Source organism: Haliotis rubra, unplaced genomic scaffold, assembly GCF_003918875.1.
Source record: "Haliotis rubra isolate DU_JTF1 unplaced genomic scaffold, ASM391887v1 Scf400, whole genome shotgun sequence".
NCBI classification, from domain to species: domain Eukaryota; kingdom Metazoa; phylum Mollusca; class Gastropoda; order Lepetellida; family Haliotidae; genus Haliotis; species Haliotis rubra.
In genome coordinates, this window is record NW_025767081.1 from 816,738 (window position 1) to 844,417 (window position 27,680).

At 43.5% G+C, this 27,680-nt stretch overlaps 1 protein-coding gene across 1 annotated transcript in view; it reads right to left on the bottom strand.

The window, feature by feature from the left end:
- Window positions 1-1,298: 1,298 nt before the first annotated feature.
- LOC124287467 (alkaline phosphatase-like) overlaps window positions 1,299-27,680 on the bottom strand; it is a 33,084-nt gene continuing 6,702 nt past the window's right edge. The window contains 11 exon segments of the mRNA XM_046724023.1: window positions 1,299-2,195; window positions 6,020-6,133; window positions 6,586-6,777; window positions 8,341-8,481; window positions 8,937-9,033; window positions 11,129-11,236; window positions 12,449-12,527; window positions 12,529-12,622; window positions 13,655-13,829; window positions 18,572-18,792; window positions 19,898-19,972. Coding sequence (XP_046579979.1) covers window positions 1,906-2,195; window positions 6,020-6,133; window positions 6,586-6,777; window positions 8,341-8,481; window positions 8,937-9,033; window positions 11,129-11,236; window positions 12,449-12,527; window positions 12,529-12,622; window positions 13,655-13,829; window positions 18,572-18,792; window positions 19,898-19,958 — 1,572 coding nt within the window. The 5' untranslated portion in view covers window positions 19,959-19,972 and the 3' untranslated portion in view covers window positions 1,299-1,905.

Genomic DNA, 27,680 nt, shown 5'->3' on the forward strand with positions numbered 1-27,680 from the left:
TGGCGCCTGTGAGACATCAACAAAACATTAGAAAAATAGCTCACACCAAAGCCTTCACCGAGTATTCACCCGACAACCCGCTGCCAAGCTGCGCGAACCTATTTACTTGCGCATGTGCTATGAGCGCAGCCTAGATGTTGAAACCCGTTTTCCCCAGAAAAGTCTGGGGAAAATTAGTGAAACGTTTGAACTCCGATTTCGCGCGTTTTTTTTCATCGCGTTATTTTTCAACTTTATAAGTTGAATTTGCATTTTTTGACGATTTGCTTCGGTATGTCCATACCGAAAGGTATCAGAATCTGCAAAGTTGTGTTTTACGTTGCATGTGACCTTTAAATCATGACAAGCAGAATCTAATTTGTAAAATTAGTATTTTATTGAACATTGGAAACAACACTAAGATTGATAAAACAGGAATTCAAGGCCATAAATAAATAATCAGTTCGTCAGATGACGGAAATCTTGAAATTTAACAGTCTTCTTAGATGTGAATGTCGATATAGACAATAAACAAACAAAATCGTTTGCCCTTCGAATTTGAAATGTGTTTAAGTTGACACGTTTTCTCACGCGTAAATGAAAAACAGACTTTCGGCTTCATCCGGACAAAGAATGATTACGAATGATACCGAGATGACATGATTGCCTGTGTGGCTACATATTTCCATTCAGTATTGACCATGAAATAATACGTCCACTGATTTCACAACAACAATGCACCTACTCACCGATTGTCGGACACCTTTCAGATATAACTGATCCCATCCCAAATCGTCGAAAGGCATTGATGAAACAAGCCATTTTGTTTAAAGAATTTATACATGATCATCCCTTCCACATAAACCGTCATTGGAAACTGATGTGCCTCTGAATTTGGCTTAATGGGGCACTAAGGTTCGGGTAAAGCGGCAGCCCCAGCTCTTTTGATTGAAGTTCCTTAAACACCACGTGTCTCTGTTACCTTCCACTTCAGGATGCAGATCAACCCTCCTGTTGATGATAGCAACACCATCTCGCATTTCATCTAGAACTGGACTGGACATTAGGCGCTCGGCTCTCACTTTCAGGTGTTGCTGGAAAGCACATACTCATTTGAGAACGATCAAATTGTCGTACGCTGTTTTCTAATCAAGGGCACAAAAACAAAGTCACAATCCTCACTTCTATATATATTGTTGATTTCGTTGAGTAAAATGGTAACATAACAATTTAGGTCACAATATTTGGAAAATCGAAACAAAGTTCGTATTACAGTCATATTCGACAGTGATCTACCCATTTCAACACCAGCCACTTCCTTTTGTTGATTGGTTTATTGGGTGAGATGAGTTAATGCCACTTTAAACTCTGTATATATTGTTAGCTCGTCAGCTAAATGGCGGAGGCAGTGATGCAGGTGTCAGAAGCTAACCATTTTGATGAAACCGGAAGAAGCATAGCACTACTATGGTACCTTCAAACATAAAAACATAAAGGGACACACAAGGATTCGATCCCACAATGTTAGGTGTCTGGTGTGCCACCCGCACCCTGATGTCTTTGATTCAAGTACTAGCGGTGTATATTTTGGACTTTCAAACAGTTGCTATTGAACAAACGCAGCTTTTAGAAACATTTCGGCAGGACCTCAGAAATAATCGGCAAGACAAGCGAACTCTTGACCTTTGCATCACATAACAAAAAGAACCCATGAGAAGCGTTTCCAGCGGTGAGTAAATTATAAAGCTATAGCTAAATACAGTCATTGGTCCCTTATGTAAAATCTCGTAGAAAATTATAAATAGCGTCGGCTGGAGTTGTGTCGTGGGGGATGTTTTTTTATTAAGAAATTGAAAAAAATATGTTGATAATAATAACATGAATATTTGTTACACCAGTTGATATAAATGGACATCACAATCACCATCAGTGTCTCATCCCTGACAACAGCACAGCTAATAGTAAACCGGAAATAATAGTGTAGAAATACACAATGTTCTGTCCACTTCCGTTTGCAGGTTCGACCTCATCGCAGTGCTTCTTGTTGATCCCTACGCACGACGCGTAGGCCATGACGTGCGCTATATAGTTCTGCTCGTGCACCCCATGGAACAGGTGCGCCATAGGACCCTGGGCGTATATAGCAACGTCTTCACCTCCGTGAGTTTCATACGCCAATGGGACTGCACTCGTAAAACGGTAATCCACGTCGGCTGCTGGAGAACAGAATCAAAATGGGAAAGGTTAATTTGGGAAGGTCAGGTTCGACGTCAAAGCATTTGCACTTATTTAAACATAACTGAGTGTCTGGTATCTGTGATCAAATCAAACATAACCTGTTTCATTCTGCTCATTACCCAGAATGGCCCGTGAAGGTCCGGATTAGAACAGATATTCAGCATCCCATGATTCTCGCGTGTGTGTTATGCAACATGGACGTAAGTGCCTGCGCATTTGTTTATTCAGCTCATCTAGTTGAGCCGTGCGTCCCCTGTTGCTATATTTTACTTGTTATGCATTGTAATTACCATCTTTTAACACCTATGTATGTAGCCTCTTCTAGAGGAGTTTACTATCTTTTTGTATATGAGACTCCCGTCGCTCTATCTGTTTTTATATGGCAGATATAAGCGTTTATGCCGCTCCCACCTTTAAGTATACCCCTTATTTTATCAGGGTTTTTCCTTACTACATAATTGTACAAACTATTGTCTCAATATCCACCTATATCTATTTGTAGTAGATATATTCCCCTTCACTGTACATATGCTTAGAAGTTAGTTGTAGTCGTTTATGTACCCAAGTATGAACTTTAGCACATTTCTTTGCTGGTCATAGGCTAGGTACCAGGTATTGTCCTCTGCGACGTCCGCGCGGTTACGTTATAGCTGGACGTGGCCAGGTACTCCCACACACCTGGGGAAGTCTAGACTGCTCTGTGCATATCGACCTGTTCCTAGTTGTCAATCGCCGCATCGTGGGACGACCGAAGGACCGAACTTGGGAGCTCAAGACTGGTTTTTGTGACGGTACATCTTGTTGGTACAGTAGTTGGGTCCTTATTACCCCCCACTCATTAGGTGTCACCAGTCAATATAGGGTCTGGTCCCTGAGCTAGTCTATTAATAAGGCGAGTTTACTTAGCTAGTTAGTTTGTTGTTTCTAGCGGCTTCTTGTTGTGCTTGAGGTGCAAGTTAATTCAAAACTCGGGTTGTGTGTTTGCTTACTATTCTGGATCATTTTCCGTCCAGTCTCCCTGGACAGTAGTTGGCGCCGTGACAAAAGACTAAAATGGCATCGGTCGTCAGCCTCGCTGACATGGTCCTTTTGCATGTTATCGTATTCCAGTGAGTAGATCAATGCTCATGCTGTCAATCACTGGGTTGTCTGGTTCAGACTCGACTATTTACAGGCCGTTTTGACATTGCTGGAAAATTGCTGAGTGCGGCGTCAAACAGCAAGCGAACAAACAAAACATTTAACAGAATAACGGTTTCCAGTTTTTTAATATAATTTATAGCTATCATCAAACATGGGTGTTAATATATTTTAGATGGGATCAATGTGTGTGTGCATGTGTGTGCGTGCTTGCGTACTGGTATATGTGTGTAGTTCTTTGAGTGTGCGTTCTGTGTGTTTGTTTGCGTGAGTGAGTGCGTGTATGTGAGTGAGGGTGTGTGTGTGTGGGTGGGGGGTGTTGAGTTTAGTTTAACGACGTTTTTAGAAATATAATATTCCGGGGCGGGGACACCAGAGATGGGCTTCAGACATTGTAAACATGTGGGGACTTGAACCCGGGTCTTCGGTGTGACGGGCGAACGCTTTGACCACTAGGCTACCCCACCGCACCCTGAGGGAGAAGTGGTGATGTGAATGTTCACCATGAGTACTGCTAGTCATGCCGATAAAGGTCGTTGCAGTCTCGGTGTATGTACAACATTTCTGAAATCGTGCCAAGAAAAATCTGGGGTTTCATATTGTGTAAAATTAGTGTTTTATTGAACATTGGAAACAACACTAAGGTTAACAAAATAGGAATTCTAGGCCATAGATAAATAATCATTTCGTCATATGACGGAAATCTTGAAATTGAATGATTAGAACAGATATTCAACAATCCATGATTCTTGCAAAAGCTGAAAATGGGATGTGCGGTCAGCGTCGCTGACTTGGTCCTTTTCCATGTTTCCAGTTGCGCAGATCAAAGCTCATGCTGTCAAAGAATGATTTCGAATGATACCGACATGATTTCGACATGATTGCCTCTGTGGCTACATGTTTCCATTTAGTATTGGCCATGAAATAATACGTCCACTGATTGCGCCACAACAACACACCTACTTACCGATTGTCGGACACCTTTCAGATATAACTGATCATATATCAAAATGACCCCATGAGAAGCGTTCCCAGCGCTGAATACATTATAAAGCTAAATACAGTCATTGGTCCCTTATGTAAAATCTCATAGAAAATTATAAATAGCGTCGGCTGTAATTGTGTTATTATGGGGATGTTTTTTAATTAAGAGAGAGAAAGAGATATGTTAAAAACGATAACATAGCATATTTGTTACATCACAGTTAACAGAAATGGACATCACAATCACATCATTGTCTCATCCCTGACAACACTGCTAACAGTAAACTGGAAAACATAGTGTAGAAATACACAATGTTCTGTCCACTTCCGTTTGCAGGTTCGACCTCATCACAATGCTTCTTGTTGATCCCTACGCACGACGCGTAGGCCATGACATGCGCTATATAGTTCTGCTCGTGCACCCCATGGAACAGGTGCGCCATAGGACCGTGGGCGTATATAGCAACGTCTTCACCTCCGTGAGTTTCAGAATCCAATGGAACTGCACTCGTAAAACGGTAATCCACGTCGGCTGCTGGAGAACAGAATCAAAATGGGAAAGGTTTGGGACGCCAGGTTCGACGTCAAAGCATTTGCAGTTATCCAAACATAACTGAATGTCTGGTATCTGTGAATCACATCAAACAGATCAAACATAACCTGTTTCATTCTGCTCATTACTAGCCCTGTAACGATGCATCGAGCTATCGATGGATTCCAATTGTTGAGTCTCCGATAGCAATTAACGAAAAACTATCGATGCATCGATAGTATGTGTGACTATCGATAGTTTAGTAATTGACGTCCGTTGATAATGCGCAGCGCAAAATAGAGGATGTTTGGGTGCAGACTTGCAGCTTCACTGAGTTTATGTTTTGATTGTTTACTTGATTTGGGTTACCTTTCAAGTTTCTTGTCAGTTATTAAGAAACTGAAACTACTTCAACCTGTATATACCATACATTCATTTGGGAAATGACTTCAAATGAGACAATTCAAGGAGAAAAATACACTATAGCAAAAGTATTGCAATAGTTGGTTGCAATAGATTATCGTTATCGCAATAGTTGTTTCCCCCTCAATAGTCACCCCTACTCATCACCCAGAATGACCCCTGAAAATCCGGATTAGAACAGATATTCAACAATCCATGATTCTTGTAAAAGCCGAAAATGGGATCTGCGGTCAGCGTCGCAGACTTGGTCCTTTTGCATGTTATCGTATTCCAGTTGAGTAGATCAATGCTCATGCTGTCAATCACTGGATTGTCTGGATCAGACTCGACTATTTACAGACCGCCTTTACATTGCTGGAAAAATGCTGAGTGCGGCGTCAAACAACAAGCAAACACACAAAACATTTCACAGAATAACGGTTTCAAGTTTTTGTGTAATTTTTAGCTACCATCAAACACTGTTGTATAGGATATATTAGATCTAAAATGTGTGTTTGCATGTGCGTGCGTGCGTTTTGGTATGTGAGTGTTCATGCGTAGTTCTCTGAGTGTGCGTGCGTGTGTGTTTGCGTGAGTAAGCGAGTGTGCACGTGCGTTTGTGTGAGCGAGAGAACTTCTGTGCTGTTAAAGCCACAAGCTGGATCTGGTGAGGTCACTTCCAAAATGAGCTGTGGTGTCCGTCCAGAGTTATTTTTCCAGGGATAATCAAAAATGGTTACTTACTTGTGTTCACATCAGTGAGGTTCTCGCGGACCACAGGGCCGTTCCCATATCCCAGGGTGGTGTAGGGCATCATGTCTAAGGGGTCCCTGTAGTTCGGCACACGGTTCACCTTGTCTGGTCAATGTAACATATACTATTATTCCAAGCTTCGATGAAGCATTTCCTTATATATTTGAAATATGCTTTGGATATACATGTATATATAGTTAGTCTGTTTGCAGTGAAAACGTACCGATGAATTTGACTTTAAACAAGAAAGTAAATCGAATAAAGTGAAATTAAGATGATTCTGCATTCGTACCAAACTACGATGATTCTGCATTCGTATCGGGATGAGAGAGAGATTCGTACCGCGATGGTTCTGTATTCGTACAGTGATGATTCTGTATTCGTACTGCGATGATTTTGCGATATTTCTTTATTCGTATTGCCTTCATTCTGGATTCGTACCGGAATGATTCTGCATTTGTTGACAGTTAATTACACAACCGAGTCTCAGTAGGAGACAGTCTTTCATTACCTTCAGAACAGATCGCCATTAATAGAATTTGACACACGACACCTACCAAGGATATTGTTGCCTCTTGAGGGGTAGCCGCCGATTGTGAAGACGTGGGAGTGGTCGGCGCTGACGACGACGAGAGTGTCTTTGTCACTGATTACGTCCATGGTGGCCTGGACGGCTTCGTGGAGGGCCTTCACCTCGTGCAGCGCGCGTTTGGCGTAGGTCTCGTGGTGACCATGATCAATACGACCGGCTGAAACAGTGAGTGAGTTGATTAATGTCACTTTAATTAGCACACAATACTTCACAGGTGCCCCCTAGGCGCGCCCCATTGTTATAATCGACAGTTCGAATCCCAGATGTGCCCTGTTTCCAGCTTTGCTAACACCATGCCCTATGTAAAAGTCTAGTGTTCCATCCTTGTCATTCAAATTGTCTGTTTCTTTGCGAAAATGTGATTGGGCTATCGCGCATATCCACAGTCCAATCAGAAACCGTCTTACAAAATCAAATCTGCCTCTCGGAAACCTGGTCGTTGCTGTGACTACAGCCATTGTCTCTCGACTTTGGTCTTAGATTATTCCAAAAATACGCTGAGACAAATATCTTCAATGTGGTTCAAAGTTTTCAATTAACTCCCCTAAGTATGTATTTTTAGTTATTTAAGCGGAAACTGTTATGGATAAAATATGAAATAATGCTGTTATTTAATCGATCAGTACCCTGTTGCTCTAAGCCATCATACACCCACGACGATCGTCAGCCTCTATTATGTATAGGCTGGCTGGCTGAGTATGGTGTTACGCCGTTTGTAGCAATATTCCAGCAATATCACGGCGGGGGACACCAGAAATGGGCTTCACAAGTTGTACCCATTTGAGGAATCGAACCCGGGCCTTCGGCGTGACGAGCGAACGCTTTAACCACTAGGCTACCCCACCGCCTCTATTAAGGTATAGGAGTTACGATCGCTTTGTGCAACGGCCCCAGGTCAGCTGCTATGGTAGTCACCTTTATTAAGAACAGAAATCTTATTGGATACAGCATTTCCATCACAAGGGACACAACCAATGTTCTACACGGGGTGGTATCACAATCTAACCAGAAAACTTGGGGGGTAAGGTTTGAAACTGGTCCCTGGTAGAGACGGCTAGATATTCTAGCCTGGATAAGATTTCCTCGCAGGCCTGTAATAAGCGCCAGGTCTCTAAGATGCGCCGATGGAAAAGCAGCTCACTAACAATTACGGAAGTCCGGGGTATTCCCGTGAAGTAGAATTTTGTTATTACAGTATTATCTCCTTGATGTTGTGCCGGTGTTGCTATGAGGAATTAAGTCACTGGGTACTGTAAAATTCTGAACTATGTGGTGAAATATGATTTGAATTTACTGAGTTCATTTAGTGAGTGATTGAAACTGATTCAGTGTCATACAGTACACTTACATATGTTACATATTGTATAAATACCATCAAATTACAAGAGGCAGTATCATTTTCACAATGGCTCGTGCTCAGTTACGATAGTTCCATTGTTTCCTGATGCCGCCTGGAAAGGATGTTACTTTCATTTTGCCCAGTTTGTGTGGAGAAAAACACAGAACATCATAACACCAACGGGCCCAGAACAAACAACAACTTGGAGGGCTGGCATGGCAGATTAAAGAAGATCGTTGGAAAGGCCCACCTCAACGTTTTCGAGATGATGAAATTCCTGTTGGACGAGCAAAAAATTAACAGTATACAACTGTTCTAAGTGTCGTTCAAACAAACTCACGCACTCAGCGATTTTTCTTTCCACACATGTTATTAACTCACATTCTACCAGCAGAAAGAATCCTTTGTCGTTCTTTTTCAGGATCTGAATGGCTTTCGTCGTCATCTCGGCCAGAGACGGTTCCCCGTCACCAGAAGAATTGCGATCTATATCGTACTGCATGTGGGAGGGCTGGAACAGACCTGAAACACCAGTTTAGGATGATACGTAGATACGCAAATAGCGACAGCCGGCGAAATGGAAACTAAGAGCATACAAACAGAAACAATGGGTGGCGTGGGTATAATTCTTCCAAGTTACAGTGTAGCCTAATTGGCTTGCGCAGTATATTACACTGATAAAACTCTCACTGAAAGGCAATCAGTGAGTGAGTTGATTTTTACGCCGGTTTTAGCAATATTCCAACAATATCACGGCGGGGGACTTCACACATTGTACCTATGTGCGGAATCGAACCCGGATCTTTGGTTTGACGTGCGAACCCTTTAAACACTAGGCGACCCCATCGCCCCTCTGAGAACAAAACTCACGGAAAAGCAAAAAATATAATAAAAAATAAAATATAAAATGTTACAAAGATATTTTCTGACTAAATATTCCGTGATGATTATGAGATGGTCCCCGCCAGAATGCTCACCAAGCAGGTAATCTGTCTTGGCGGGATTCACGGAGTCGAACTGCGCCTTGTTCCATACATACGTTGCATTCTTGTCACCTTTGCTGTTTTTCCAATCCTGCAAATAGTCACACATGTAACCGTGCCTAAAAACGTAGGCGCATTCAATTTGTATGTCTTTGACTTATTTCTTCCCGATATGGATGTACGGATGGCCCAGTCTCCTAAGTCTCTATACAGAGTTGCGCCCCTTAGCCAAACCAGAAGTAAGGTCGCGGCTTCGAATTACAGATTCGTCCGGATTATGTTTTTTGGTTCGTCAGAAAAAATGTCCGTGCTCGAGGGTTTCTGCAAGGTGAACTTCTAACACCCGCATTATTTCGGGATTTCCTCCCCTGTCCGGCAGGCACATCTTGACTCACACTATAACCCGAGTATTGTTAATCGAGAGTGAGTGAGTGGTTTTAATAGCGATAGTAATGATAGCAACAGTTAATGGATATATTTTGTAACATTTATTATATTTCTGGTGAATGGCCCCAACTACCCCCCCCTCTCAAAAAGATGTATCCGTCCCTGTAACTCAGCCTGTAAGGCAATGCTATGATGACGGCGTCGAGTTAGGCAAATGGTATTATATTCACCTGATACAGAATAAAGGGACGGATTTGATTCCCAATATGAACCTCAAACAGGATGCGAAATCAAGGACACGATTTCTCCTCGTAGGTCGTCACAGTGTCAACTCTTATTCACTACTAACGATGTGTACCTGACCTGTTTGGACACGCTGAGTGGGCCAGTAGCTCAATAGTCATCTCAAATCAACCCTACACGTGAGATGGCATAGCTTACATATGGGGCGCTAACAAGATCTACCGTCTCACTTGACCAACATTGGAACCCCTCAACATACACTTCAGTCAACAACACTGAATTGGCGTGTCAGTCCGGTGTTTTGTATCTCACATTGTGTGGACATCTTCTTTTGATATTGGAGGGATTTGAACCTATATGACTGACCCTTACAAAGGTTTAAAAAAGTATTCAATCCTAATACTGACACGTTCGTGTCTTATTAAAGTGACATTATTCATATATTTCAACATACACAACATTGGATTTTTTCAGGCAATGGTAAAGGTTTGGCCCAATAATCAGGTCAGTAGGTCGAAACATATATCCATAGGATTTCCAATTTGTAAAGCAAAATTTGGTTTGAACTTTTTCATAGTAATGATAGCGACAGTTAATGGATATATTTTGGAACATTTACTAATAGCTTACTAGTTTACTCCTGGTGGATCGAAAAAACCTTTTAACATGCGCACACGCACACACACCTTCTCAACGCACCCACCCCCGCCCTTCTGTGGAAACAATCCCAAAACACCAGGTGTGCACTTAGTTTTGTGCGTCAGTTTACATTGCCTTATGTCCCACTCTGCTGAGAGTGAGTGAGTTGCTTTAGCAATACTCAACATGTATCACCAGGAACTACAGGTATGAAATGGTACCAATGGGTTAAGCCAACGTTTTGGTAACTCTGCGCTGACACACTCTTTTCATGACGAGCAAATGTGTGAAACATATGGTTACCCTAACACCTGCGCAGAGGGTTAACTAAATACACGGTAAAGGTAACAACACGGTCACTATACTGACACGTGCCCAGGCAACCTGAGACCTTCACATGCATATAAAGTGTAGAACTCTTTCATGCAACGTCCACCATTGGAATAGATTATTAAAGACGGCTTTTGAGTAACTATTTTTCTGAATAAAGGTTAAGAGGCGGATTAGATTACATTTCATGTGCGAAATCCACGTTAGCCCGAAACTTCACCTGCCATAGGTTCCCAATTGCGCAGATCGATGCTCATGCTGTTGATCACTGGATTGTCTGGTCCAGACTCGATTACTAGTATCTACAGACCGCCGCCATATAGCTGGAATATTGCTGCATGTGGCGTAAAACTAAACTCACTCAATCACTCACTCACCGAAACTTCAGATCCTGATACAAATATACCCAAACAGCCCATGCAAGTCTAGATTTCCACTGTTTCAGGAAGGTCTCTGGGCTCCTTTTCATTATGTTTAATGATTATTACTTATGAATCATTTTTTTCTGTAAAATATGTTCATTTTAGAAGAGTTGTTAGTCTACGAAACGCTTTACAGCGTTGGGAACCAGCCGTGAGGCTTCTTACATTAATGAGGTCACGTCCATCAGCTCGCTGTTTGGAGTCGATTTCTCCTGTTTCCGGGTCTGTCTGGTTGTTGAGTAGAAAGTAGCGGCGTCCCCCTCCCATCACCACCTGGAACACAGGTGTCTCACATGTCAAGCTTAAGGTCAGCATCACATAGGAATTAGTGGGGCTGAAAGGTATTGCATTGTGAGACCTTGTTATTTCGTAACTCTCTGCCCGCTTGGATAAAATCACATTTGAAAAAGATTCGAGGCGATACATTCGACGTGCTATGAAAACGTTCAGCCAGCGTGAAGATCCGGTTAAAATTGGTTTTCGGCAATCCATACTTGTCGCCATATCGAACCCGGATCTTCACGCTGTTAAGAGACCCCTTATCTCCTGTGCAACTGCTTTAACAAGGCCGTTCCGTGATGATTAAATTGGGTCTTCAGTAACCCATGCTTGTCGTTAGAGACGACTGATAGGTTCGGGTTGTCAGGCTCGCTGAAAAGGCTCGTGTCTAAAAAATGGGAAGTTCTGAATGGAGATAATAACGGCCGCGCTATGAAATTGTAGAGGATACGATATAAACACTGACGTTATGGACACGCTCGCCTCCTTCCCTCACTATCTCACTCACTCACTCACTCACTCACACACTCATCGCTAAACAAATAACTCACACAATAACACCCAATAACACACTAACACTAACTACCCGTCACTCCAAAGTCCAAAGACCTATTACGCAGTGTGCGAAATAGCCACTGGCCCGCTAGCCCGTGGCTAGTAAAATTCCAGTCGGGCCAGTAAATCGCCACAGTCACTGGCCCGACTGGCTAGTGCATTTTCACGAGGTCATTTGTTTTTGATGGTATTTTACCTTTTTGTAATCTTTTGCTTAGTTTCTACATTCAAATTTCGGGCTAGTGAATTATTTTGTGAACTAGTAACGTTCAGGCATAGCTACTCTGACTGGCTAGCCAAATTTGGAAACTACAATGTATTTCGCACACAGCTTATTAGCGATCCGTGTGAGTTTCCTCCTACGAGGGGCGGTGGGGTAGCCTAGTGGTCAAAGCGTTGGCTCGTCACGCCGAAGACCCGGGTTCGAATCCCCACATGGGTACAATGTGTGAAGCCCATTTCTGGTGTCCCCCGCCGTGATGTTGCTGGAATAATGCTAAAAGCGGCGTAAAACCAAACTCAGTCAGTCAGTCCTCCTACGATATATGTTTGCGAATGGAGGTCGTAAATATCGGCTCGTTTTCCCGGTATTCACACAGGGAAGTATCACAACGGATCCTAATGACATAGCAGCACGGTAACACGTGTTACCTGAAGGTCAAGGTTATCCACAAGCTGTTGCGCAATGTCCTTGCACCTCCCCCGTGACGTTACTCTTGTTGGTGTCGACGTCACCCTCCCAGTCTCTCTCTGCGGAGTGGGCGTATCCGGCTGCAGGTGTGGCGTGCGTTACGCGGGCAGTTGTCACAAGTCCAGCTGCCTTTCCTGTAAAACACACATTAAACTGTCATTTGTTATTTGACGTATTAGGGACGGCGATGTAGCCTTGTGGTTAAAGCGTTTGCTCGTCACGTAGAAAACCCGGGTTCCATTTCTCACAAGTTCATTTCTGAAGTTCATTTCTGGTGTCCCCCGCCGTGATATTGCTGGAATATTGCTAGAGGCGGCGTAAAACAATACTCACCCACTAACTATGGACGAATTAGGGTGACGGGATAGAATAGTAGCTAAAAAAAGGGTTAGTTCAATAACCCATCTTAAGTTCCCCACTCATGTTCCACCTGTCCATTTCTAGTATACCCTCCATCTATATAGCTAAAAGCGGCGTAAAACCTTCAGGAAATAACAAATCAGTGCAAGAATGCGATTTATTATCCAGGGTTCTCATCGCATATACAGTGAGCCCGGGAACTTGTCTTTTGCACAGATACATTTACATATATCCAAACGGGTTGCCCAGGCATGTTCACACAAAGCAGATATAAGTGATTCCCTGAGAGACTATATAATTGTGTTAGTTATAATGTGTTAGTTATTGTCTGATTTTCGTCGGGGCAGAGCTAGATTCAAATGGAAGAAAATATAGTTGACCTTTGCGGCAAAAATATTGTCTTTTTAATGCAAACATACCTTCATCTAGCAACCATTTGATGAAACGTACCTTCATCTAGCGACCATTTGAGGAAACGTATCTTCATCTAGCGACCATTTGAGGAAACGTATCTTCATCTAGCGACCATTTGAGGGAACGTACCTTCATCCAGCGACCATTTGAGGGAACGTACCTTCATCTAGCGACCATTTGAGGAACGTACCTTCATCCAGCGACCATTTGAGGAACGTACCTTTATCTAGCGACCATTTGAGAGAACGTACCTTCATCTAGCGACCATTTGAGGGAACGTACCTTCATCCAGCGACCATTTGAGGAACGTACCTTCATCTAGCGACCATTTGAGGAAACGTACCTTCATCCAGCGACCATTTGAGGGAACGTACGTATTTGAGGAAACGTACCTTCATCCAGCGACCATTTGAGGATAGATGTCACTTTGCCAGCATCCTGTGCTTCACAGTCTTTCCTCGCCACACTCTCGGCGACCCCGAGAGTTCCTAAGTTGGCCTTGATCCCACACAGGAAGGCTGTGGCTGTTCCTGCTGAGTCAGCTGTTTGGCGATCCACGTTATATGTCTGAAAACATAGCCAGACATGGGTTTGTGATCAGCGTCACCTACAACCGGTGTTTGGGAAAAGGCATCTACGCTAACGAGAACTTTGAACAATAATAAGTTTAGCTATATTGCAGCTAAGGGAAACCAACGAGGGCTAACGGAAAGTACACGTGAAAAAGAAACGTCTCATTTAACGGAAACCAACGAGGGCTAACGGATACCACTCGGGAAAAAGAAATGTCTCAGCTAACGAAGACCAACGAGAGCTAACGGATAGTACACGGGAAAATTAAATGTCTCATTCTCGCGATTTCGTGATTTTGTGGTTGATCTGACAAGTCGAGGTTGTGAGTTTACGCGATTTTATAACATGTTGCCGACTTTTGACTAAACGTGCCAAGTACAAAATAGCTCGTTACCAAAGGTCGAGCTCTCGAGAATGTCCCTTACAATATTCCATACCCACTCGCAATGGATGTATGGATGTACAAGCAGTATCAGTAATTTGGGAGGGTGGAGAGATTAGTGTACCCTGTTTCCGTGGGAACACGGAAGATTCTCATCAATCAAGCCGGGGCGGTGAGGTAGCCTAGTGGTTAAAGCGTTTGCTCGTCACGCCGAAGACCCGGGTTCGATGTGTGAATGGGTACAATGTGTGAAGCCCATTTCTGGTGTCCCCCGGCGTGATGTTGTAGAATATTGCCAAAAGCTGCCTACAAAAGCGGCCTAAAAACAGAACTCACGCATGTTATCAAACGCTTTCCCTGTAACTTTTCTCGTCATTGTCTTTGCCTTCCTACTGTAATCTGCGTTTTTTCGGATTGGCAACATGCGTTTCTATTGTGGGGAAGTATTATCGGGTTTAGATACCAAAACGTTTCACAAGAGTTTTGTGTTTCACTAATGATGTTTCATTTTGACCTTCAACTGTTTGTCGGTTGATCCACCTGACTGGCGCCTGGTTCACTGTCTACACATTGTGTGTCGCTTGCGTGTCGTATCACCATGAGTGAGAATGAGCGTTACTGAGTCAATAAAGGAGTTACTCGTCAGGTATGACTAATTTCAATCATGTGTTGTGCATGCATTGTGCCATTGTGATGTGAAAAGGCCTGGTAAGGTATCACTTACTAAAGCCATGGGTGACGCACACAACGCGTTAAACTAGAAATATAAGTGACGTTGGGTTTTACCCCTTTCTTGCAAGGTATTAAAGTTGTATTACGTCCCTGTTTGCAACATTCACGATGTCTGTAAATAGTCTGGGCCAGACGAACCAGTGATTGAAAATCTGAGCAAAAATAACCGACTGTCACTCATTCGTCCATTCGATCATCGTTATTTGTTCCTACGGAGAACAACGGCTTTAGGGATATACTCTGCATACAACAACACTCGCCACTGGGACACCAACAGCACTTAAGCATCGTCACTAGGACACCAACAACACTTAGGTAACGTCACTGGGGCACCAACAACACTTAGGTAACGTCACTTGGACACCAACAACACTTAGGTATCGTCACTTGGACACCAACAACACTTAGGTAACGTCACTTGGACACCAACAACACTCAGGCATCGTCATTTGGATACCAACAACAAGGCATCGTCACAGGCATCGTCATCGTCACTGGGACACCAACAACATTCCGGCATCGTCACGGGCACCAACAAAACTTCACTTGGACACCACCAACAACACTCAGGCATCGTCACTAGGACACCAACAACACTTAGGCACCGTCACTGGGGCACCAACAACACTTCACTTGGACACCAACAACATTCAGGCATCGTCACTGGGACACCAACAACACTTAGGTTACGTCATTAGGACACCAACATCACTTAGGTATCGTCACTTGGACAGCAACAACACGTAGGCATCGCCACTAGGACACCAACATCACTTAGGCATCGTCACTTGGACACCAACATCACTTAGGCATCGTCACTGGGGCACCAACATCACTTAGGCATCGTCACTAGGACACCAACATCACTTAGGCATCGTCACTTAGACACCAATCATCACTTAGGTAACGTCACTTGGACACCAGCATCACTTAGGTAACGTCACTTGGACACCAACAACACTTAGGTATCGTTATTGGGACACCGACAGCACTCAGACATCGCAACTGGGACACCGACAGCACTCAGACATCGTCACTGGGACACCGACAGGGCACTCAGACATCGTAACTGGGACACCGACAGCACTCAGACATCGTCACTGGGACACCGACAGCACTCAGACATCGTAACTGGGACACCGATAGCACTTAAACATCGTAACTGGGACACCGACAGCACTCAGACATCGTCACTGGGACACCGACAGCACTCAGACATCGTCACTGGGACACCGACAGCACTTAAACATCGTCACTGGGACACCAACAGCACTCAGACATCGTCACTGGGACACCAACAGCACTCAGGCATCACCACTAAGACACCAACAACACTTAGGCATCACCACTAAGACACCAACAACACTCAGGCATCACCACTAAGACACCAACAACACTCAGGCATCACCACTAAGACACAAACAACACATCATCACCACTAAGACACCAACAACACTCAGGCATCACCACTAAGACACCAACAACACTCAGGCATCACCACTAAGACACCAACAACACTCAGGCATCACCACTAAGACACCACAACAGGCATCACCACTAAGACACCAACAACACTCAGGCATCACCACTAAGACACCAACAACACTCAGGCAGGCATCACCACTAAGACACCAACAACACTCAGGCATCACCACTAAGACACCAACAACACTCAAGGCATCATCACCACTAAGACACCAACAACACTCAGGCATCACCACTAAGACACCAACAACACTCAGGCATCACCACTAAGACACCAACAACACTCAGGCATCACCACTAAGACACCAACAACACTCAGGCATCACCACTAAGACACCAACAACACTCAGGCATCACCACTAAGACACCAACAACACTCAGGCATCACCACTAAGACACCAACAACACTCAAGGCATCACCACTAAGACACCAACAACACTCAGGCATCACCACTAAGACACCAACAACACTCAGGCATCACCACTAAGACACCAACAACACTCAGGCATCACCACTAAGACACCAACAACACTCAGGCATCACCACTAAGACACTCAGGCATCACCACTAAGACACCAGGCACTCAGGCATCACCACTAAGACACCAACAACACTCAGGCATCACCACTAAGACACCAACAACACTCAGGCATCACCACAACACTCAGGCACACCACACCAACACTCAGGCATCACCACTAAGACACCAACAACACTCAGGCATCACCACTAAGACACCAACAACACTCAGGCATCACCACTAAGACACCAACAACACTCAGGCATCACCACTAAGACACCAACAACACTCAGGCATCAACACTAAGACATCAACCACTAAGCACACCACCAACAACACTCAGGCATCACCACACCAACAACAGATCATCACCAAGACACCAACACTCAGGCATCACCACTAAGACACCAACAACACTCAGGCATCACCACTAAGACACCAACAACACTCTCATCACCACTAAGACACCAACAACACTCAGGCATCACCACTAAGACACCAACAACAGGCATCTCAGGCATCACCACTAAGACACCAACAACACTCAGGCATCACCACTAAGACACCAACAGCACTCAAGACTAAGACACCAACAACACTCAGGCATCACCACTAAGACACCAACAACACTCAGGCATCACCACTAAGACACCAACAACACTCAGGCATCACCACTAAGACACCAACAACACTCAGGCATCACCACTAAGACACCAACAACACTCAGGCATCACCACTAAGACACAACAACAACCACTCAGGCATCACCACTAAGACACCAACAACACACCAACAACACTCACTCAGGCATCACCACTAAGACACCAACAACACTCAGGCATCACCACTAAGACACCAACACCAGGCAACACTCAGGCATCACCACTAAGACACCAACAACACTCAGGCATCACCACTAAGACACCAACAACACTCAGGCATCACCACTAAGCATCACCACTAAGACACCAACAACACTCAGGCATCACCACTAAGACACCAACAACACTCAGTCATCACCACTAAGACACCAACAACACTCAGGCATCACCACTAAGACACCAACAACACTCAGGCATCACCACTAAGACACCAACAACACTCAGGCATCACCACTAAGACACCAACAACACTCAGGCATCACCACTAAGACACCAACAACACTCAGGCATCACCACTAAGACACCAACAACACTCAGGCATCACCACTAAGACACCAACAACACTCAGGCATCACCACTAAGACACCAACAACACTCAGGCATCACCACTAAGACACCAACAACACTCAGGCATCACCACTAAGACACCAACAACACTCAGGCATCGTCACTAGGACACAAACAGCACTTAGGCATCACGATTAATCAGAATGAAACATAGTTTTTTATCAACTATCAGAACGAATACTCGGACCCTAATTTTCACAAATATATTTAACTTTTCCCAAGCCTTTCAAGATTCCTGCTCAGCCTGTTGAAGGAAGTGATGGTTATGACTTGTGAAAATATCTTTTTCTTTTCTGTTTTTTCTCAACCGAAAATTCAATTCATTTTTTCTTTAAATCTATATACCAAGTAATCAAATAACTAAAGCAGAAAGAAACCTTCACAAACCTTAGACAGTCCAACATTGGGGAATTTCTCAAAAGACAGAATCTTCTCTTCCCCCGTCTGCCCTTCGGTCTGGCCCGTGTATATTCTCCCGGCCGTTACAGATGACACGCCCATTCCATCACCCAGGAAGAAGATAACGTTCTTGGCAACGTTGGTGTTCGGCTTAAGTTGGAGGGCTTCCGTCAGCGTCTTCTGCGCCATCGTCACCCATGCTTCCTTATCTGACCACGGTAAGAATTGTATATTATATTTCCGAAACAGACAATCGTTGCGAAAAGAACTTCCAACAGGATCTTGCTTCGGTTCTTGATAAACATGTGAGTAAATGAATGTCGTTTTACGCCGCAATCAAAAACATTGTAGTACATGTAAATGATCGAGCCTGGGCTAGACAATCCAGTGATTGATAGAATGACCAATGACCCTCGGTGTGTAACATCAGACAACCAATATGATCCAACAATATGAGTGAGTGAGTGAGTGTAGTTTTACGCCGCTTTTAGCAATATTCCAACAACATCACGGCGGGGGACACCAGAAATGGGCTTAATACATTTTACCCATGTGGGGAATCGATGGCTTGACGAGCGAACGCTTTAACCACTAGGCTACTTCACCGCCCCTTCAAACAATATGATCTACAGATCCTCATTTCATTCGGCGTTCATGTCAAGCTTAATGTGTTGGGCACCCGTTATATTCCGTAATCAGTACTTGTGCCACTTCGGTGTAAAACGGGGCCATGGTGTAGTTCAACTGTTGGGCCTTCGTTCGCCACACCGAATGCACGGGTTTGATTCCAATATGGGCCCGATGTATGAAGACGATTTCGGGTGTTATTTCAAAGAGTGGAGTAAATCCCCGCTCACTCACTCACACTGCCCCGTACGTATGCGCTGTATATTTATGCAACCTTATATGTATCTACATGGCTTACGACAGCACCGAAAAATATGATTGAATTTAGAGGGGAAATGATGTTTGTTTTACAGTAAGGTGAAATGAAAAAATACCCCAAGATTTTTATTAGTCAAAAATTAAATATTTGTATGATTCTTAGAAAAAATCTTTCTTTTCAGAACATCAACCAAATTTCTTTCGTTATCTCTATTTTAAACTGTCCTAACTAGCGGTAATACTTGAAAGTTGAATGTCTTTACTATTTTTCCGTCCATCTACATAGAAATTCAGGCCAAATGTTTTGTAAACCGACTCATCAAAAATAAAAGGCGTGGAGGACCGACTCACGATCAAGTCGCCCACTGTAACACAATCGACTTTCTGTGTTGACATAAATAGTTATGCAGATATCAACAAACAACCTACCCGCAGTCGCCACAGATAAGGTTGCCCACACAGTCAACAGAACAGCCGGTACCCGCACCATGGTTGAGATACGTTCTGTAAACAAAAGAGCATTAGTGTGCTTGTCGGGATTAATATGATATTTTCTGGTGGATCATTTTGTACGTTTGCTCACAATATTTTGTGAAACAAGCCATAAGAAATGTATTATCTGTTCGTCTGTGTGTTCTTTGGTTGTCTTAATAAAAGAATAGAAAATCATAAATTTGACTGACTGACTGACTGAGTTTGGTTTTACGCCGCTTTTAGCAATATTCCAGCAATATCACGGCGGGGGACACCAGAAATGGGCTTCACTCATTGTACCCTAGACTAAGGCTTAGTCTCTGAATATATTTAATTTTGATAGTAACAAACAAGCCCATTTATATTGAAAAGGAGCCCTAGGGAGACCAGAGATTCTGAACCTGAGGAAATCTAGACTTGCTTTATTTAGGGCTTTAGCACAGCAGAGAGGGCTTGGCAGTAGGGAAATTAATGTGGTTCAGGGACTGTGAGACAGACTAATTGTACCCATGTGGGGATTCGAACCCGGGTCTTCGGCGTGACGAGCCAACGCTTTAACCACTAGACTACCCCACAGCGTATATTTGAGAAAGTGTTTATACAAGTACAACATCTGTGTAAATGACTACAACTAAGTAAATCCTACTCCATCTTTGGAATTTCTACCAAGAGATATTATATCGTGGCAGCAATATCTAGAATTAGGACAAAATTCTGTAAGCGTTTGCTTGGAGCAAGACTATATTTGTCTCTGAGAATATTTTTTTTATATAATTTTTTAAAAACAAAGAACTCCTCCTATATTGAACAAGTGCCCCAATGAGGTGTTTGATTCGGAACCGTAAAAATCTAAATCTGCGTTACAGTAAGGCTGGGCAGAACAGAAAAAGGATGGTTCAGGCACTGTGAGACAGACCAAGGCGATGTCGAAAATGCGTTAACACTAGAAAATGTCTCTCACTAGCTGTAACAAAAAATCAAACGTTGTCACAATACGCCCTCGGAGTTATTTCACAATATTATATGCTCCTTGCATACCAAATAGTATCGCCATGATAGATGAAGAAATGACCGAGTAATAGGCAAAAATCTCATTTTCAATATGGCTGGCGTGGCGGGCATGTTTGACTTGGGATCGGAGTTTTCTAGAGACATTTAGAGTCATCATGGATGGAATCATTTGTACAAAGTTTCATTTTCATGAGGCTGCTAGTTGTCCAAATTTGCAAAATGTGTACAGTGACGAAGGACAAAGCGAAACGACAAAAGCTTGAGTCAGGTGAGCTAAATATTTTCGTTGAAAATAGTTCTTTTTATCAACATAAATATTAGTGTACAAACATCAGATACGACTACAATATAATCTCTGTTAGGTGTGAGTGAGCCAGTGATCAACAGCATGAGCATCGATTTGCGCAATTGGGAACCGATGACATGTGTCAACCAAGTCAGCGAGCCTGACCACCCGATCCCGTTAGTCGCCTCACAAGCATGGGTTACTGAAGATCAATTCTAACCCGGACCTTCACAGGTATCTCTGTTAGGAAATGGCAGCGGATCATGTGTGCATTCAGAACCTGGAGTACCAGGCAAGGTAACAACAAATACCACCTTATACCGTCTTTGGTACAACACGACCTGGGATCGAACCTCCAACAATCCGCTCTGCGAGCACATGCTCTCTCTGCCAGACCTCGGAGCGGTCAAACGTGTAACTAGTCCGATAATACTGATTGATTTATTCCGACGTTCCACGGTACAGGTCATGTAATAATAACGGGGTACAGCGTTGGTGGGGTAGCCGTGTGGTTAATGCGTTCGCTCGTCACGCCGAAGACCTGGGTTCGATTCCACACATAGGTACAATATGTGAATCCCAATTCTGGGGTCCCCTGCTGGAATATGCTCCCAACGATATCGCGGAATATTGCTAATGGCGGCGTAAAACCAAACTCACTCACTAACTCATTATAATAAGCGCCCAGTTTTTTTCCACAGCACATATATAGTGGGAAATACCTTACAATATTTCTAGAAATTTACTATCCGGTGTTCATGTGTATGGTCATAATAACATAACAAATAAATTAAAATTTATTCGAAAACCGTCAAGCTTGTATGATGAAATAATATGTAGTGGTCAAGAGGCGTTATTGATATAATAACATAACGGAGAGCGGAAATAAATTAAAATTGATGGCGCTCGAAAACCAACAAGGACTGGTCGGCTCGGAGTCAGTATAATGTGTCTGAGTGTCATGATGCGGCAAAATAATATAGCTTCAGTTTAGTAGTGATATATTATCAAGAGGCGTTATTGATATCCGACGGTGTATATACATGGATATGTAAATGATATTTTAAGGTTATGATAACCTTATTTCCCAATTTAGATGGCATCAATAAAGAAGAATGGTCCATCATGATACAGTCTTGCACTTGACAGGTGTAGTGTTGTTTACATACATTCCTATATGTTCAATATTATTTATACATTAACGTTGTTGGTCATGTTAACAGAGATGCGCTGGAATCTCATTTCCAAATGCGGCCATTTTGAATTATTTTCGGTGGACCCAAAGCTTAAACTATTTAGAATATCATAACATCGTTTCATGCTTTTTCAAATTACATATTTTTCACGGAAAGCAAAAATGACTTTATAGCTAGTCCCAAGATATTGTTCACAATCTTCATAATTTGCGTCTGAAAATTGGGTTCAGTTCAAATGAAGAATTAACATATTGTTTTAATATAAGGAATTTGGTCCTCTGACCCGGACATTATAATAAACATGTGTTTATGTGTTTATATAACACAATCAAATAGTGATGCGACAAAGACGTTCGTGAAATAATGTACTAACCTGTCAGGTTGAAACCCTACAGCCTCGCTTCCACACCCGCCCGTTCTGAGCTTCACACCCGACCGTTGAGGCTTACTAACGTATCACGTGAATATTGTACTTGGAGGTACACGTGGTGGGTCAAATGTCCGTCACTGATGGTTCAAATAAAGAAGTGGACATGCAATAATATTGACTGGCTGAGTTTGTTTGCCGAACAAGGCGTCCCTGGAATCCGACTCTTATGAAAACAAGGTCAAATTACAAATCTGCTCCCCCACCATCCCCAACCCCCTCAACGACCCAAACTGCAACCCCAACCACTTCTGAGTGTGTGCCTGGATACTGAATAGATCTAGTTGGACGTTACATGGTGTTAAAGGTACTGTGGAACCCTTTATAACGGACATATATAGAGCCCTTCAATTTCAGTCGCTTCTTGTGAATTTGGATGTTGACAGTGTGTGAAATATGTAAATATAGGAGATAACAGACTGTGAGGAGCATTGGTTCGTCATGTTTGAATTATGTTATTAACACTATGTTATGCGGGGTAGTTTTGTGATCAAAGCCTCAACTCGTCACGCTTATCACTACTGATGTGTTCCTCACGACAGAGACCATAGCAAGGCATTCATCGTGTGTCCCGTCATGATTTGGCTGGATTGTTGCTGGAGCGGCGCTCTCACTCACTCACTCACCATGGTGAGCATTAATTTCACTCAATGTTTGAAGACAATTTTGCTGCAGTGGACAGACAATATTGCATTCAGCAATATTTCAGCTCTATGGCGGCGGTCTGTAAATAATCGAGTCTGGACCAGACAATCCAGTGATCAATAGCATGAGCATCGATCTATACAATTGGCATACAATGACATGTGTCAACCAAGTCAGCGAGCCTGACCCCCGATCCCGTTAGTCGCCTCTTACGACAAGCATGGGATACTGAAGATCAATTCTAACCCGGACCTTCTGTGTCTGAGAAGTATCCTTGTTAAACCTGCGGAATGGCAACTCATTCAGTCTACACTGTAAAGGTGGCATTAGTCCGGGCTAATAAAAACACACACACATTCATACACGCACGTACACACGCACGTCCGCACGCACTCACGTACACACACTCACTGGCAGGATTATTGTTGAAAGTGGCGTAAACTCACTCAACTCTCTGAATCACTGACAGTTGTGAACACTGTAAAAAACGTAAGCAGGGTTTCGAGGAAATCTCGCGAGACAGGTAACATCACCTTTGTGTCTGGATGGCCGACATTAACATTGACGTGCCGTACTTAAAGCAATATTCAACATTGGAAACAGGACAGTTCGGATGCATACAACTTCCCTCGGGTCCAATCGGCTTATTCCTGTCAACGTTTAAAGCCTCGGACGGCAATTGAGTATTGATATTACATACTTCCACCGTAATCTATGGATCCTATTCTTCCGCATCAAGTTCGTTTTTGAACAGCTGAATTTACACAAATCAGTAAAAATCTATGCATGAGCTTGGTGCTGCGTCAAGCAGTTGCCATCAAAGCAATTTCCGAGATGACCTTTAAGGGACGAGCACAGCATAAAGAAGACATTGTATATGTGTGCATGTGGTGAGTCATGTCGTGGGCATCCTTCCATGTGGTGTAAGACAGTGTGTCATGTCGTGGGCATCCTTCCATGTGGTGTAAGACAGTGTGCCATGTCGTGGGCATCCTGCCATGTGGTGTAATACAGTGTGTCATGTCGTGGGCATCCTGCCATGTGGTGTAATACGGTGTGTCATGTCGTGGGCATCCTGCCATGTGGTGTAATACGGTGTGTCATGTCGTGGGCATCCTGCCATGTGGTGTAATACAGTGTGTCATGTCGTGGGCATCCTGCCATGTGGTGTAATACGGTGTGTCATGTCGTGGGCATCCTGCCATGTGGTGTAATACAGTGTGTCATGTCGTGGGCATCCTGCCATGTGGTGTAATACAGTGTGTCATGTCGTGGGCATCCTGCCATGTGGTGTAATACAGTGTGTCATGTCGTGGGCATCCTGCCATGTGGTGTAATACAGTGTGTCATGTCATGGGCATCCTGCCATGTGGTGTAATACAGTGTGTCATGTCGTGGGCATCCTGCCATGTGGTGTAATACAGTGTGTCATGTCATGGGCATCCTGCCATGTGGTGTAATACAGTGTGTCATGTCATGGGCATCCTTCCATGTGGTGTAATACAGTGTGTCATGTCGTGGGCATCCTGCCATGTGGTGTAATACAGTGTGGCATGTCGTGGGCATCCTGCCATGTGGTGTAATACGGTGTGTCATGTCGTGGGCATCCTGCCATGTGGTGTAATACAGTGTGTCATGTCATGGGCATCCTTCCATGTGGTGTAAGACAGTGTGCCATGTCGTGGGCATCCTGCCATGTGGTGTAATACAGTGTGTCATGTCGTGGGCATCCTGCCATGTGGTGTAATACAGTGTGTCATGTCGTGGGCATCCTGCCATGTGGTGTAATACAGTGTGTCATGTCGTGGGCATCCTGCCATGTGGTGTAATACGGTGTGTCATGTCGTGGGCATCCTGCCATGTGGTGTAATACAGTGTGTCATGTCGTGGGCATCCTGCCATGTGGTGTAATACAGTGTGTCATGTCGTGGGCATCCTGCCATGTGGTGTAATACGGTGTGTCATGTCGTGGGCATCCTGCCATGTGGTGTAATACAGTGTGTCATGTCGTGGGCATCCTGCCATGTGGTGTAATACAGTGTGTCATGTCGTGGGCATCCTGCCATGTGGTGTAATACGGTGTGTCATGTCGTGGGCATCCTGCCATGTGGTGTAATACAGTGTGTCATGTCGTGGGCATCCTGCCATGTGGTGTAATACAGTGTGTCATGTCGTGGGCATCCTGCCATGTGGTGTAATACAGTGTGTCATGTCATGGGCATCCTGCCATGTGGTGTAATACAGTGTGTCATGTCATGGGCATCCTGCCATGTGGTGTAATACAGTGTGTCATGTCGTGGGCATCCTGCCATGTGGTGTAATACAGTGTGTCATGTCGTGGGAGAGAGAGAGAGAGAGAGAGAGAGAGAGAGAGAGAGAGAGAGAGAGAGAGAGAGAGAGAGAGAGAGAGAGAGAGAGAGAGAGAGAGAGAGAGAGAGAGAGAGAGAGAGAGAGAGAGCGACTCAGCATGGGTTAAAAATTTACAAATGTGAAGAAATACGATCAATACGCAAAACCGTTTTTTTGTATAAAAAAACCCCAAAACATTTTGAGACTTTATTACAGAACTTAGGGAATTACAATGCATCTTTTCCTACGGATCTAATGTAAGAGATCCAGAGTAATTGACATTAATTCCCAAGGGAAAGATAAGCAGCAGCTCCGAGTCTCGAGCTCCTTACTCTCATTCCTACCTGTACTCTTAAAATAAGTAGGGGAACTTCATTTTCAATTTACGATTGAAAAAAATGGGAGTCAGGTATATCGGAGTCAATCGATTTTGATATGATGATAATGAATGTTTTGAGAGTGCATTAACACTTGCACTTCTTTATGACAATCGTTGTTTGTACAGTGCATGAGGTGAAATTTGCATGTGTACGATTTTCATTTTCAAACAAAAAGGAAACCGTCTAGAAACAAACAATAATGCAAGATGATTGTCAAAATTAACGGTCTACGCTGAGTTATCGACCTTCCTGAAACCGTCAAAATCAAGAATGACACCCTATTTATTTAATCTGTTCAGAAGGGGCAAGGCAATTTGCTTGAAAAGAAATAGTTCATTCTTAATCCTTTATATCTGAGAAAAGAACAACAGTACGCCACGCAAGAGAAAAGCAGCCCCATGAATTGTGGTAAGCATACCAAACACTTTGCAAACGTTACTGGGCTAAAACACTCACCCAAACAATCATGCGGTCAAAATACGAGTTGGATATCCGTATCAAATGCACATTAACCCTTACAGTCTCATCAGTGTCCTCTAAGTTCACGCGAACTTTTTGCTTTCATGCACGAGTGTTCTGTGGAGTGAAAATGTCCGTGAAATTGGAGGTTTTGAACATATTTCTTTGGATCACACCGTTTTATTCACACCGTTTTCCAGTAATGAAAAAGGACGACACCTTGTCACCTTATCAGGTAATGTTACGTAACGAGATCCATTGCGTAAAAATACTGGAGCCGAGGCCGGCATTTTTTAAAGATTAGACACCTACGAGGATATTCGCCTGGATGACGTTCCCTGTTGCCGTTGGACGTGATGATATTTACATGTCTGGTATACGGATCTTAATAAACTCCTTGGGCCATAAACAAGGATTTGTCAGTCGCTTGCACGTTGTAAATACCTGGGGATGGGGATAATAAATACTGAGACGTAACAACGTACCCGTCAACGTATGACATGCGACATACCGACGGAGTCATTCTGGAGCGTACCAGACAAAGTCGTATACATATAGATTGTGGTGGGTTGTTAGAAAAGGCGTTCCACTTCGTTCGAAAATATTGTCGCATGCGTTCAGATTACGTTTATCATTATACATTATATGAAACTACATGCGTTAACTTATCTTGCGTTTGTGACGTTTAGTGAGTGAGTTTAGTTTAACGCGGCTTTTAGGAATATTCCAGCAATATCATGGCGGGGGGACACTATTTCTTGTGTCGAGATAACAAGAATAGTTTCGAACATGAACAAGTTAATGTCAGACATGCATGCCACTACTTTAAAATGGATTGATGGACTGAGATGGAATATTCATCAAGTTAGTTAGTTATTCAGAATCCGAATACAGAATGTTTCGACGTCTAGAGCCACAACCAATGAAAAGGCGAGTTATATATAGAAAATCGTGTGTGGGTGAGTGACTTTAGTGTTAAGCCGCT